The sequence below is a fragment of the Typopeltis vanoorti genome, chromosome 13 (assembly GCF_054136105.1).
Source record: "Typopeltis vanoorti isolate ZY-2024b chromosome 13, IOZ_Tvanoo_1.0, whole genome shotgun sequence".
Taxonomy (NCBI): Eukaryota; Metazoa; Arthropoda; class Arachnida; order Uropygi; family Thelyphonidae; genus Typopeltis; species Typopeltis vanoorti.
The window spans coordinates 3,626,485-3,642,102 of record NC_143561.1 but is presented as its reverse complement, the minus strand read 5'-3'; the positions used below and the strand labels follow the sequence as shown (position 1 = coordinate 3,642,102).

The 15,618-nt window shown below is 34.7% G+C and overlaps 1 protein-coding gene across 1 annotated transcript in view; it reads left to right on the top strand.

The window, feature by feature from the left end:
* The window catches only part of cactin (cactin, spliceosome C complex subunit), a 207,379-nt gene that overhangs the window by 178,241 nt on the left and 13,520 nt on the right, over positions 1 to 15,618 (top strand). The window contains exon 18 of the mRNA XM_090402413.1: positions 6,251 to 6,301. Coding sequence (XP_090258539.1) covers positions 6,251 to 6,301 — 51 coding nt within the window. The remainder of the gene's footprint in view (positions 1 to 6,250; positions 6,302 to 15,618) is intronic.

The following is a 15,618-nucleotide window of genomic DNA, read 5'->3' as shown; positions in this document are numbered from 1 at the left end:
ATACTTGCACTACATGTATTTAGGAGTACAACATTATCTACATAGAGCAAAGAGCTAAGTTTAACATCTCCAATTCTAATATCAGGCCAAATACCACTTTCTTTCATAATATGATCCATGTAGATGATGAATTAGAGTGGAGATAATGTGCATCCTTATCTTACCGTTGATTTTACATCAATCTATCTTCCTTTATTTCCATCAGTTCTAATTGCTGATTTACACTTAAATATAGACTATGTATTGCTGTGTATAATGTTCCATTCACCCTAAAATTGAAGTGTTTGAAAAACATTTTTCTGAGTACCTTGTCATATGCCAATTCCAGATCTACAAAACATAAGTACAGATCCTTGTCATATTCCCACGATTTCTCAGCTATTTGTCTTAAAGTGAAAATCTGATCTTGGCAACCTCTATTTAGCCCGAACCCAGCTTGTGCTTCTCGAAGTTTTTCTTCCACAATTTTTCTCAACTTCTTTTTAAGTTTGCTTGCATAAATCTTACCTGGAACACTTAGTAGAGAAATTCCTCTGTAATTCTCATTCAACTTTATTCCCTTTTTTATTGATGGGAACTATGAGAGCTCTATTACAATCATTGGGAATTCGATTTTCTGACCAAGCCCTCTGAAGCAGTGCAGCCAATGCAAAACTTTTCTACCTCCATATTTAAGCATATCTGGTCGAATATCATCTATTCCAGCTGCCTTTCCACATTTCAAGTTTGTTACAGCTTTTTCTACCTCAAGTATTGATATGTAATCCTCTTTGCAGTAAATTTGGTATGAAAATCAGCAATAAAAAGAGAAAGACAATGAAAATAGGCAGAAACATTGAAAACATCAACTGTATTCTGGATGGTGAATCTATAGAACTAAAACATTTCAGCTATTTAGGCACAATTTTTAGTGAAGATGGTAAATTAAATATAAAAATAGACCACAGAATTAGTAAAGCTACATGGTAGAAAGTCAGCTGAATAAATTTATATGGAATAAGAAAGAAATTAGTCAAAACACTAAATTAGCTGTATATAAGATGCTGTTCAAACCAATTTTAACTTATGAATCCGAGAGCTGGGATAGAAATATAACACTTGATCAAAGAATAGAGACCTCTCATATGAGAGTCCTGAGAAAAATTAGTGGAGTGAACAGATAGCATCAATGGCAGTATTACATTAAAAATTAGTCTATTAGGAAAGAACTTGCCATTGTCAGCATTCAGGAATGTGTTAGTAGATATAATCTCAAGTGGTATGGTCACTTAAACAGAATGGAAGGGTAAAGATTAGTAAAACAAATCTTCTTTGGTAGGTTAGCAGGGAAAAGACCCAGAGGAAAACCAATATTAAGATGGATAGATACAGCACAAATTGCCTTAAAAGACAGAAATATAGGATCTGATAATATTGGAATATTGACAGATAAATTAATTTGGAGGAAAATTGTTGATCAAAATTAGTAATGGTGTAACTTTTTCATGTAGTCATAATGAACAGGTAAAGAAAAACAGAGACATTTTAAAAAAATTAATTGATGCTGTATGAAATTTGGTTAAGCAAGGGCTTCCTTTGAGAGGTCATTTCCCTTCAGGGTATCAAGAATTTGATGATGATGATATTTTAATCAAGAATGTAATGCAATAACTTTTATGAAGAATTTTTTATTATAAAGAAGAAAAGTGAAACACAGAAAAAATGAGATATACAAAAATTCTCACGATGTGAGTTAATACTTAGTTGGGTAACCTTTACCGTTAATTACGGCCTTACAACGCCTTCCCATGGAGTGAACAAAGTTTTTTAGTTCTGCAGCTGTTATAATGCGAAACCAAGATTGAATTATTGCTTCTATTGGATTTTATTGGTGGATTGCTTCTGACTAACAAGTTTCTTTAGTCGACTCCATAGATTTTCGATTGGGTTAAGGTCTGGGCTATTCCCAGGTCATTCTAGCATTGGAATATGATTATCTTGAAACCACTTTTTGCACACAGCAGCAATATGACATGGAGCTGAATCCTGTTGAAATATAAATGCTTCATTATCTTGGAAAAGATCACGTGCAGAAGGCGTCAGTTTGGGCTCAAGTATTTCATTTATGTATTTTGGGGCATTTATATTCCCATTAATCATGCAAATTCTGCCCACACCTTTTGATGTCATACAACCCCAGATCTTCTACAATTCTTCTCTTTACTATTTTATGCCATCACTACCAAATAGGGAGATTTTGATCTCATCACTCCAAATAACACTGTCCTATTGTTCCACTGTCCAGTTAACATGGGTTGTACCCAGTTTAATCTTTTTCAACCTTTGTTTGTGAGATAAAAATGGCTTTTTTTGTGGAATTCTAGCATATAGACCAAATACCTGCAGTCTGCGCTGAACAGTCCTTGCACTCAACTTCACATTGTATTGTGCCATTTCATCTTGTATACACGCAGATGATTTTATTCTGTCACATAGGCACAGTCTCTCAATTCTTCTATCATCACTTGCTGTTGTGCACCATTTCCTGCCTTTACCAGTCTGGTTTTGTAGCGAATGAGTCTCCTTATACCTCTTCAAAAATTTAGAAATGCCACCTTTGGTTAAGTTTCTACCAATTTTTCTTCTGATTTCTTCATAATTGTAGCCTTGTTCACTTAATAGTACTATTTTACCATTTCTTTAATATTATTACGTTTTACAAGCTCACTAAATGAAAGAACACAAAAAAACCCAACCAACTTGATAGAAATCACATAACACACTGACAAGTGTCCTCCTTTCAGCTCCAATACATGACATCAATAGCTGAATCCTACTGTGACCTTATTGGCTCATTGCCAAAACAAGATGACACCTGATTGGCTCTCTAAACACTCATGCTCATTGGCTACATTCAAATGAAGGAAAGCTTCTTCATATCAACCTAAGCAAGTTGTGCTTCTTTTTTCTGTTTATTTGGTTATAACTTTTCATAGAATACAGATAATTGAACAACCTTTGTTGCATTACATTCTTGATTAGATTATCTTTCCATTGATATATAATTGTATATTACATAAAAAAAAGTGGTGTTATGAGCCATCAAACCTCAAAAATACACTTTTTCCAAAAGGTTTCCACAATTTTGGCCACTAGTGTAGTTCAAAAGGCATAGTCAGAAGGCTGAAATACAAATGATACAAATGAATTACAATGGAATTTTTCTACTGAGTGTTATAGGCTATGTTCTGGTCAGAAAGATATTACCAGAATCATACTTATTTAAAAAAAATAACTGAGAAATTATGGAAAATAACAAGATCTCTGTTTAAGTTTTGTAGATTTAGAAAAGGCATGCACAATAAAACCTATTGGCAACTCTACAGTTATATGGTGGAAATGGGACATTATACAGAGCAATGTGTAATTTATTCTTTGTAAGTCAGCTTTTAAAACTGATATATGAAATCCTGCATATATGAAAATATTTTTGAAAAAATTTGGATAAAATGGCAAAGCTAATAATAATGGTTAAGTGTCTGTTGGATTACTGTTCAGGACACAAACTAGTCATCACTAAAACCATGCCAACTTTAAAGATATGCACACATTTGAGAGAGAAGTCACAAGGAAAAAAAAAATCTTATTGGCTATAAATCATTGATAGCAATATCTTTATGCTAGTCAGATACAAGAGTATACAGCAGATTTGAAATTGGAAGGGATCACACTTAGTTTTAAGCAGGAGAAAAATGAATATCATATTGAAAAGAATTAAAGCTGAGAAACTTTGAGGAAAACAGTAGATTTAACTATACACATATTATTAAAGAAAAAAAGTGAAAGAGTTTGAAAACAGGAACAAATTCTTGGAATCTTGGAAAGATTGATAATTTCTGGACTGCAGATACTAGCAAACAGGAGTGATACAAACATATGAACTTCTGAAAGGGTCATACAGGATTCTAACAGGCAGAAATTTTAATTTTACAGAGGATATACAATGAGATGGCATCTGTGGAAGTTAGATTGAATGCATTCAAGAAAGGGGCAAGAGCTAGATTTTTTTCTCTAGAGTGGTGTAACTGGAATGGCTTGCCCTTTAGAGGTTGTAGAGCGCAGACAATGTAAATGAATTCAGAAGGTGTGAATATTTGTCCTTCCTCGATGAGTTACTGACTCCCTAGAGGTCTCTTATAATAATTTCCATGACAAATGCTGAAGAAAAATTGCTTGATTCGGCTAGGCTGCCATGTGGTGAAGTCATTCATCTGCCAAGATAGAAAAATAAGAACTACATGGTGGACACAAAAAGTTATGAAAAAAAAAAAAAAAAAAATTAAAAGTTCTTGGCAAGTAGTTGGCAGATGTCCTAAGAGAATACAGAGGCAAAAAAGAGCTAAGCTGTGTAATAGTAGCTAAACAAAAGTAATGGGAAAACGTTTTGGAAGAATATAGAAGATAAATATCAGGAATGTGGCAAAATGTTCTAGAGACTATTGTGAAAAAGATTAGATATAGAGAAAAGATTAGAGTAAAAGGAATCTGAGATGATAAAGGTGATATGAAAATTGAAACTAAAGATATTCTGGATATATGGAGTAACTACTTTGAAAGACTGTTAAATGAAAAAACAAGCAGTGACAGAACAGTAGCAGGAAATATTCAGGAGGAATGCAATCAGGAGTACATTTCAGTACTTCAAGTAGAAAAACTAGCAGAATCTTGAAATGTGGAAAGGCAGCTGGGATAGATGATATTCTGCCCGATTTTGCAGTGGCTACACTGCATAATTCTGAAGATCAAATTCCAGATGACTGAAGTAAATTCATGGTTCCGATATCTAAAAAAGAGAAATAAAGCTGAATGTGAGAATTTAGAAGAATTTCTCTACTAAGTGTTCAAGGAAAGATTTACTCAAGAAGCTGGTTTTCAAGATCAAGGGTGCATTCTATCTCCACTTTTATTTGCCATCTGTATGGATCACATTATGAAAAAAAGGCATTAAACCTGACAGAATGAGATATTAATCTTAGCTTCTTTTTTTTTTTTTTTTTTTTAATGCAGATGATTTATTTATTTCATATGGGGTCCCCTCCCCTTTCCTCCCCTGTCCCTTAAGATGAGCTGAGCTCTCCTAATGAGGGATTAAGTATGTATTTTATGACTGTAGATTCGTTTGTGTTTACTGGGCTAGTTTGCCTGTTCTGAGGGATGAAATACCCGAATTTCTGGGTGAAAAACCCTCTACCTCCATATATGAGACCTGCTAACTCACTTTTACTCAAAAGAGACCAGATAGAGGTTCCTCATGTCATGGATGGGAATTGAACCCAGGTCTTTCCAACTAAACAGCTTCATCTATACTGACTCAGCTATGAAGGCTCTATGCAGATGATGATGATGATGATGTGCTTCTAAACAAGGATTCTTTAACTAAATTGAATGATAGCTGCAATAAATTTGTCATGAAAATTAAAAATAAAAAGAATCAAAGCTATGAAAATAGGCAGGAGAATGAAAAAAAAACAACTTCAGTTTTATTCTCAATGGAGAACTTGTAGAACAAGTAAAATATTTCAGTTATTTAGGCATAATATTTTACTGAAGATGGCAAATTAAATATGGAAATAGACAATAGAATAAGAAAAGCTTGTATGCTGGGAACCTAGTTAAATAAAATTGTATGGAATAAGAGAGAAATTAGCTAAAACATTAAACTGAAGAGTATAAAGTTCAAACCAAATACTAATGACCAATGATTTAAGTATCTGTGAAAAATTATGGGAATGAACAGATAGTGTTCATTCTAGTAATTAGAAAGGAACTTGACACTGTTAGCACTGAAGAATGTATGAGCAAAGCTAATCAGATGTGGTTATGGACACTTAAACAGAAAGTGAGAGAGGAACAGTTAGCAAAACAGGTGTTTGGTTATCAGGATTGCAAGAAAAAGGGTAGTCAAGATCTAGATGGATTGATGCAATTAAGTGCCTTAGAAAATTGGGATGGTAGATGTGATCATGCTGGAGACCTAACAAATAAGAGATTAATTTGGAAGAAAACTGGTAAGAGGAAGCTAGCAATAATGCAAACTTATATAATACTGCACTGTATTATATTAAACTATCCTGTATAACCCATGATGAAATCAGGATTTTAATGATAAAATTCACTAGTTCCTGAACAGAATGTTGCTATAGTATTTTTATAATTTATTTTTCTAATTTATTATATTAAGAATGATGTGCAATTTATTATGATTTTTCAGATATTTTATCCAGATTTAATAGATAAAACCAAGACTCCTGAATATACTTTGGTAAGCAGAAATGCTAATATTACACTTAACTCTGAAAATATTTGAAGTTATTGAATGAAGGAAGTTCTTCTCCTCTGCAGACATTTCTATAAGTTGCATTGTTCAATCAGTTTTGACCAGATTTGAAATATAGTTTTTTTTATGTTGCTGAAGGTTTTCTGAGAATTCAGATATCATCAGACTAAAATGGTGCAGAGGAGGGAAGCATCCTCCATAGATTGCATTGGTCAACTGATTTAAACAAAGTTTTGTAGATATAAGATTCACTAGTTCCTGAATAGGATATTATTTTTATAGTGTTTTCATAATTTATTCTTCTAATTTGTTATTTTAAGAATAATATGCAATTTAACATGTTTTTTTGACATTATGCTCTTTGAATTTCATTTAAACTAAAATCAAGGTGGAGGGGGGGGGGTTGCATCCCTTGCAAATTCCTATTATACTGATATTAACAGTTTTTGGAATTGTATTGAGATCAAAATGGAAGATAGGTTGTAAAGTTGCTGTTCCATCTTGCAATGTTCAACTGATTTCGATCAATTGGCTGTTGGCTTTTTTTTCCCACTACATGACTTGGGTGGGGGAAAACCAAGTCCTGAGGAACAGAAAATTGGCTGTTGTTTGGAAGTGGCTATTTAGTTGTTGTCTTAATATTGAGACTTTGAAATTCAAACAGTGCCAATAATTATTTAAAAAGTAATGTCAGTTTAGTAGCTGCTTCTAGATTGCAGTATGTCCTCCTACATTCTCTGTACTCAACTTTTTTTTACCTATAATAAACATCACACTAGATAGTTCATTGTGTAGGCTTCTGTAGAGAAACAACATATTAGAAATTAGAACTAATTATTTCTGGTATTAAACCACATGCACACACACCAAAATAGAAACTGTGTTTTAATTCGATTGGTTTCGTAAAAAACTTTGTTTCACTATTCGCTATTAACATTGGCTGCTGGTTCTTGGGTTGCTGTACACTACTGGTAGATGCAAATGTGTCATGATAGATTAAGGAAGACCAACCTTGATGTAAAATTAATGCTCCCAGCCAGCAGCTGAGTCATGGCCAGCATGTGCTGGCCTTAATAGTACAATCCACATGCAAAGTGACGAGCGCCTGATTTTCAAACATCTTTGAACTTGTTGCAGCAGCATTTAAAACCATTCCAGGCTCATATTAATTTTGATAATTTTTCATGGAACACATTCACTTTCTGCAGAACACAGTTTGGGAAATGCTGCCGTAGAGGATCCTTCATCATTTCAGCTGATTCTTTGAAAGCTCTTGAGCAAAAGCTTTAATCAATGTAGAGCATTTCCGTTTGTTGCCATTCTATTAGATGTTTTGTATCTGTTGCATGTGCTACCAGACCTGATTTATGCTTTCTTTCATTCTCAGTGTTCTTGAAGTGTTCAGATTTTTTTCACTAAAAATGTTAACTGTTATTACTTTGCTTCTAGTTTTTTAATTTATTCATACTATTTCCTGATGACTTAAAGTTTTTCACAAAACTAGCTGAATTAAAACATAGTTTCTATTTAACATTTTGTGTGTGGTTTAATATTGGAAATAATTAGTTCTAATCACACAAGATACTTATGTATTTCATATATCTGGAAACTAAGTAAAAATGTATATTAAGGAACACTTGAGATTCCAAGTTCTTTTCATGGCATGTGGTAAGTGTGTGGAATAGGCTACCAGTGGATGCTGTGAGTGCATTATCATTGAACTATCGAAGAGAGTGTATGTATGATCCAAAAGAAATTCCTGATGCATCCTCAATTCTCTGGAGGAGCCAGTATAACAACAACAACAACACACATGTTATTTTAGGAATCAGTATCCACTCATCTTCAACACTTGGTGGCATCCCACTCTTGTTATTATTAATTAGACAGTTTTACTTACTACTTATACTCTTTGTGCCTCATGGCACATATGCTGAGATCTGTTTCTCCCAGATGAATCTATCCTGAGACATCAGTTTGGCTTCTCTCCAGCTCTTCCAGCCAGGCATTTTTCTTTAGGTTTTTCCGTTTTCCTTCTAGGATCCATGTCAAAGCTACTCTAGTAAGCTCTCTACTGTCCATTCTCAGTATGTGCCTATTCCTTTTCCATCTGCATTTTTTTTATTTCATCTGTGATGCTTTTTTACACAATCAGCTTATAAGTCACTGCTTGTTATTCGTTGTGGTCAAATATTTTTAATATTTGACCCCAATGTTTTTTATATGGTCCAATTTTGTGCATTCTTTAATTGTTTTTAAAATCTCATCTCTGCAGCTTGTATTCTACTTTTATCTTTCTTTTAACCAAACATGTTTTTGAACCATATAACAGAGTGGGAGTGGCCATTACTTTATAAAATTTTAGCTCAATTTCTCATCTTGTTTTTTTTTATTCGGTGTCCTTTTAATTGTTCCACAGATTTTCTGAAATTTCTTTATTTTTTCATTATCTTTTATATATGTTATTATGCAGCTTAAATAATTAAACACTATGTCTTCTGTTCTATTATTTTACTTTCTATAACTATTTTTGATATAACATGATCCTGACTTTTAAATGCCATGACTTTTGTTTTCTTTTGTGAAATTTTTAAATTCTATTGTTGGCTTATTTTGTTTAATTCGTAAACTGATTTTTGAAGGTCGTCTCTATTGTCTTGTAATCTTGATCATCTGCATACAGCATTATAATTATAACAGTCCTGGTTAACTGGATACCTTGTTTTATTGTATTTTCCATATTTGAATAATCTGATCAATATATATACACATATATGTTTGATTGAAGATTTACTCGGTTTGATATCATATTTAAAATTTTTTTTAATGACTAGAACCAAGGTTTAAATAAAAAACTTTAATTACACTACTAGTTTTGTCTAAACTTGGACTTCATCAGGTGTGAGATAAACATATAAATACCAGTAACCAATCTGAAGGAATTGTTTTTTTAAAACACAGAGTAACATATCTAACACTGAATAGAATAAAAGCTAGAGTTTAAATAGAACAATTAACTGACTATCATTATGCACATGCGTGTGTATAAGATCTCGAGAGCACCAATATTGAATGGTAGAAATGTGAGAGTCTGGCAGGCTGTAGCTTAGGTTGTTATTAATATGGATGGGATTGATAACTGTCTCCTTAGACTCTAAAATTCTTCTCGCTAACTCGTCATAACATCAGTGTATGTTGACGATTTCATCCCAGAGTATCTGATGTGGAAAACCTTCATCATTTGAGTTCACTGAAAACAACACGACTTGACAAGGCAGTGGCTTGAGTTCTGTTGTAGGTTGTTGCAAGGAATCTCATAAACACCAGGATATTTAAGATTATTATGTTTAGTTTTTTGACGATTTAAGATGGAACGAAGTTTAGGTAGGGTTGTGAAGAACGGCTTGATATTATATTTCTTTAGAATTTTAGCCAATTTTGGAGATAAAGAACTGATATATGGCAAGGAAATGCTGCCCTTAGAAGTAGTGGTGTCTTCATACTGTTGTGGATGAGGGTTGAACAGTAATCTGTCTATAGTTTTCTTTTTCTTAGGGTATCCATTATGTTGAAATGTAACTTGAAGATGATTAAGTTCATTATGAAGTTCCTCTTCGTCCAACAGAACTGACCGAGCTCGGTGACTTAGAGCAGAGATGATACCCAACTTCTGTGGGTATCAATGTAATAATTCAAAGATCTTCTGGTGGTAATCCATTTTGTTCAGGATTACTGTGGCATTACCTTTGTCTGCTGGAAGGATAATGATGTCTTGGTTATTCCTTAAATGTTTGAGAGCCTGTCGTTCAATGCTAGACCCCCGTCAGATAACATTCTACCTTCTGAACGACAGGCTGTCAAACATTTAAGGAATAACCAAGACATTATTATTATTATTACGGGTATCTCCATGGAGTCAGTAGACTCATCGCGGGAGACCCAAACTAGCAAAACAATATCTGTCATATCTCTTCTTGAATTCATTTACAGATGAAGAGGTCACAACAAAGTCAGGCAATGAATTCCACTCATTCACCACCCTCCAGGCAAAAAACCTTGTTCTGACACCTTTGTTAACCACACTCTTCTTTAATTTCCAGAGATGACCTCTTGTTCTTCCATCACTATCACACAGCTGAAACATTTCCCCTGCATCAATCCTATAAAAACCTTTTAGTAATTTGAATGTTTCTATCATATCCCCTCTCCTTCGCCTATCAACCAATCTCTGCAATCCACAAGCTCTCAATCTATCAACGTAGGGAACATTTTTTATATCACTCACCAACTTGGTCACTCTTCTCTGAACCCTCTCCACAGCCTCCTCATCTCCAAGGAATCCAGGTGACCAGACCTGAGCACAGTAATCCAAATGTGGAAGTATCAATGCTTTATAAAGGGGAATAATAACCTCTTTATCTCTGGATGTCAGTGTGTTCCTCAACAACCAAGTAATCCTATGTGCAATCTTGGACACCTTAGCAATGTGTCCTCTGAACTTCATCTCCTTATCTACCAATACCCCTAAGTCCCTAGCCTCATCAATCTCTTGGAGTACCTTTCCATCTATGTAGTACACAGCTGGTAATCTTTTAATCCCAAAATGCAAGACTTTACACTTTTCCACATTGAACTGACATCCATTTTCTTTTGCCCATTTTACCAGCTTATTTAAATCCTCCTGCAAACTTTCAACATCAGCTTGATTTTTTATTGCACTACACAACTTTGCATCATCAGCAAACAACTGAATATCTCCCTTTAAGCCGTTCCCTATATCATTTATATACAAATTAAACAACATTGGCCCAAGCACAGAGCCCTGAGGCACACCACTGGTCACCTGCCTCATTCTGGACTCGGCTCTCCCTGAGCCATTCTCCTATCCATATCACCAATTTAATATCCATTCCCATCTGCTCCAACTTGCGTAACAGTGTTCTATGGGGTATCCTGTCAAAAGCCTTCGCAAAATCCAGAAGTACCACTGTGTAGCCAGTTCCTTTGTCCAACTCTGATGTTATTCTATTATGGATAGTTAATAGATTGCTAAGGCAGGATCTACCTTTAACAAAACCATGTTGGCCTCTATAGAGTATCATATCCTGATGCACCCATTCTTGAATTTTGTCTTTAACCAACTTTTCCAATACTTTTACCACTACTCCTGAGATGGTGATTGGTCTGTAATTCAATACTGCAGTTTTAGAGCCACCCTTATGCAAAGGAACCACTTTGCCTAACTTCCACTCCCTAGGGACCATACCAGAGTTCAAACTTAAATTAAATATCCAGGTAAGAGGGGTTGACAATTCATTTGCACATTCACGCAACACCCGAGCTGATATTCCATCTAAGCCTACCGCAGTGTTTGCATTTAAGTTTCGCAATATATTTAATACCTCTGATTCTTTAGCTTCAATTCTCACATTAGGTATTGCTATAGGTATAGAGATATCCTCACTTGGGTGATAGACTTTTGAGAAGTGATCACTCAGTAACTCGACTATTACATCTGATTTTGTCACCTCAATAAGACATCATTAACTTTCCGGAAGACGAAGGTAATGCCACAGTAATCCTGAACAAAACATACTGCCAGAAGATCTTTGAATTATTACGTTCTGATTCCTGTTCACTTCTTGATAGAGATCCCTCCAGAGAACTCCACAACAGCACCAATAATCTACTAAGAACGACATCAGAATTACCTAGAAATGTACGCCTTTCCCTCCGATCACTACATCCACTAATCCCACAACTGTATGGTCTTCCTAAAATTCATAAAGAGTAATATTACTCTTTGACCTATAGTAGAGGGTATCGACTCTCTGACTTATAACTTGTCAAAATTTCTTGCATCTTCTCTGAAATGTTTTACTAGAAATTCTACTTCCTTTATTAAAAACACAACAGACTTTATATCAAAACTTAAAAACTTTCAAGTCACTGACTCAGATATTATGGCTAGTTTAGATGTAGTGTCTTTATTCACTAATGTCCCCACTGAAGTTCTTACTCTTTTAAAGAACAGTTTCAAAGATCTTTGCATTACTGTTACACTGCGTTAACTCAGGTTATTTTAAATTTGAAGACTCGATTTATAAATAGAATTCTGGACTAGCAATGGAAAATCCTTTATCTCCTGTTCTTTGCCAACTTATTTAGAGAATTTTGAAGAAAAAGCAATTTCATCTTCTCCCCTAAGACCTTATACACACACATGTGCATAATAATACAGTCATAGTTCATTGTTCTATTTAAACTCTAGCCTTTATTCTATTCAGTGTTAGATACATTACCTGTGTTTTAAAAAAACAATTCCTTTAGATTGGTTACTGATATCATCATCATCATCATCATCAAATTCCTGCCATGTACCCTCAAGGGGTGTACAGGATATGATAGTACTACATGAAAAAATTACATCATTACTAACTTCCTATCTACAATTTTCCTCCAAATCAGTCTGTTACTTGTCAGGACTCCAACATTATCAGATCTTATATTTCTATCATCTAAGGCACTTTGTACCGTATCAATCCACCTATATCTTGGTCTTCCTCTGGGTCGTTTTCCTGCCAACCTGGCAGAGAACACTTGTTTTGCTAATCTTTCCTCTCCCATTCTATTTAAGTGACCATACCATCTGAGATTAGCTCTGCTAACACATTCCTGGATGCTGACAATGTCAAGTTCTTTCCTAATATCCTCATTTTTAATATGATATTGCCATTGATGCCATCTGTTCACGCCTCTAATCTTTCTCAGGACTCTCATATCTGCGGTCTCTAGTCTTTGGTCAAGTGTTTTACTTCTGACCCAGCTCTCAGATCCATAAGTTAAAATTGGTTTGAACACAGTCTTGTATACAGCTAATTTAGTGTTCCGACTAATTTCTTTCTTATTCCATATGAATTTATTCAATTGACTTCCCACGATACCAGCTTTGCTGATTCTGTTGTCTATTTCTATATTTAGTTTACCATCTTCAGTAAAAATTGTGCCTAAGTAGCTGAAATGTTTTACTTGTTCCACAGATTCTCCATTCACAACACAGTTGACATTTTCAATGATTCTGCCTATTTTCATTGTCTTTGTCTTTTTATTGCTGACCTTCATACCATATCTATTACAACAGCTATTCAATTTAGTCAGAGAATCTTGCAGACTTGTAGCGGATTTATTTAGAAGTATAACATCATCCGCATAAAGCAAAGAGCTGACATTAACATCTCCAATTTTGATATCAGGTTTAATACCACATTCCTTCATAATGTGATCCATATAGATAATGAATAACAGAGGGGATAATGTACATCCTTGTCTCACACCAGATTTAACATTAAACCATCTTCCTGTACTTCCTTCAATTTTAACTGCTGACTCACAACTCAAATAAAGACTAAGTATTGCTTGATATAATGCCCCATTGACACCATATAACTGCAGCGTATTGAATAGCTTCTCTCTTGGCACCTTGTCATATGCCTTTTCCAAATCGACAAAACTTAAATACAGATCTTTGTTATATTCCCATGCTTTCTCGACTATTTGTCGTAAAGTGAAGATCTGATCCTGACAGCCTCTATTTGGCCTGAATCCAGCTTGTTCTTCACCAAGCTTTTCTTCCACAATTCTTCTCAACCGTTTCTCAAGTATACTTGCATAGATCTTGCCAGGAACACTCAGTAGGGAAACACCTCTGTAATTCTCACATTCAGTTTTATTTCCCTTTTTATATATGGGTACTATGAGAGCTCTACTCCAATCATCGGGAATTCGTCCCTCTGTCCAGGCTTTCTGAACTATGCAGTGCAGCCACTGTAAGACTCTTATACCACCAAACTTCAGCATTTCTGGTCGAATATCATCTACTCCTGCTGCCTTTCCACATTTCAAGCCTTTGATGGCTTTTTCTACTTCAAGTATGGATATGTATTCCTGACTGCATGCCTGGTCAGTGTTTTTTATCACTGTGCTGTCATCACTGCTTGTTTCATTTAGCAGTTTTTCAAAGTAATTACTCCATACTTCAAGGATATCTTTTTCTCCTGTTTTCATTTCACCTTTATCATCTCTAATTCCTTTTACAGCACTCTTTCCTCCATTCCTAAGCTTCTTCAACAACCTCCAGAATATTTTGCCACCTTCTTGATATTTATTTTCTATATTCTTGCCAAAGTCCTCCCATGACTTTTGTTTAGCTAGTTTTACACACTGTTTAGCTTTCTTACATTTGTCTCTGTATTCTGTAAGAGTAAAAGCTGACTTATTTGCCAGGAACTTTTGATATGCTTTCTTCTTTTCCTTCACTGCCTCTTTAACTTCCTGTGTCCACCAGGGAGTTCTGATTTTTTTATCTTTGCACACAACCTCACCACATGCCTCTCTGGCAGAATCAATCAATGTTTCCTTCAGAGTTTGCCACTGAATCTCCAAGGTTTGATTCCTGTTCTCAAACTCTTTCATTTTCTTTTCAATAATATTTCTGTATTTTAGTCTACAGTTTACATCTGAGAGCTGCTCAACTTTTATTCGCTTTAAAACTTTCTTACATGTTATTCTTTTCAATATGAAATTCAATTTTATCCTGCTCAAGACTAAATAGTGATCACTTCCAATTTCAAATCCTCTGTACACTCTGGTGTCCTGCACCAGGGAGAAAACATCACTATCAACAATAACATAGTCAATGAGACTTTTCTTATTCCTAGCCTCTTCTCTCCATGTGAATTTGTGCACATTTTTATGTTGGAACATGGTGTTAGTAATAACCAGTCCATGTCCTGAGCAGAAATCCAACAGATATTTGCCATTATTATTAGCTTTGCTCTTTTCTCCAAATTTTCCCAAAATATTTTTGTATGTCTCACAATCATTTCCTACTCTACTATTTAGATCCCCAACAAGGACCAACTTTTCCTTTTTCATTGTGTCAGTTGCTTTTTCTAAAGCCTCAAAAAATTCCTCCACTTCTACCTTAGTAGAACCTTCTGTTGGACCATAGGCACAAATAAGTCTCATTGTCCAGTTCCCCATTCTTATATTTGCCTACATTACTCTACTTGAGACTGACTGCCATTCAAGAAGATTAGCCTCGTATTTTGTGTTGAATACTATGGCTACTCCTTCTTTTCCTTGATTGTTATTGCCTGAATATAACATTTTTTATTTATTGCTCAGAAAGATCTCACCAGTTTTGGTCTTTTTTGTTTCAGTCACCCCTATTATGTCGATCTGGTACTTATCTAATTCCTCAGCTAGCTCCATTTCTTTGCCATTCAGGCTTCTTACGTTGA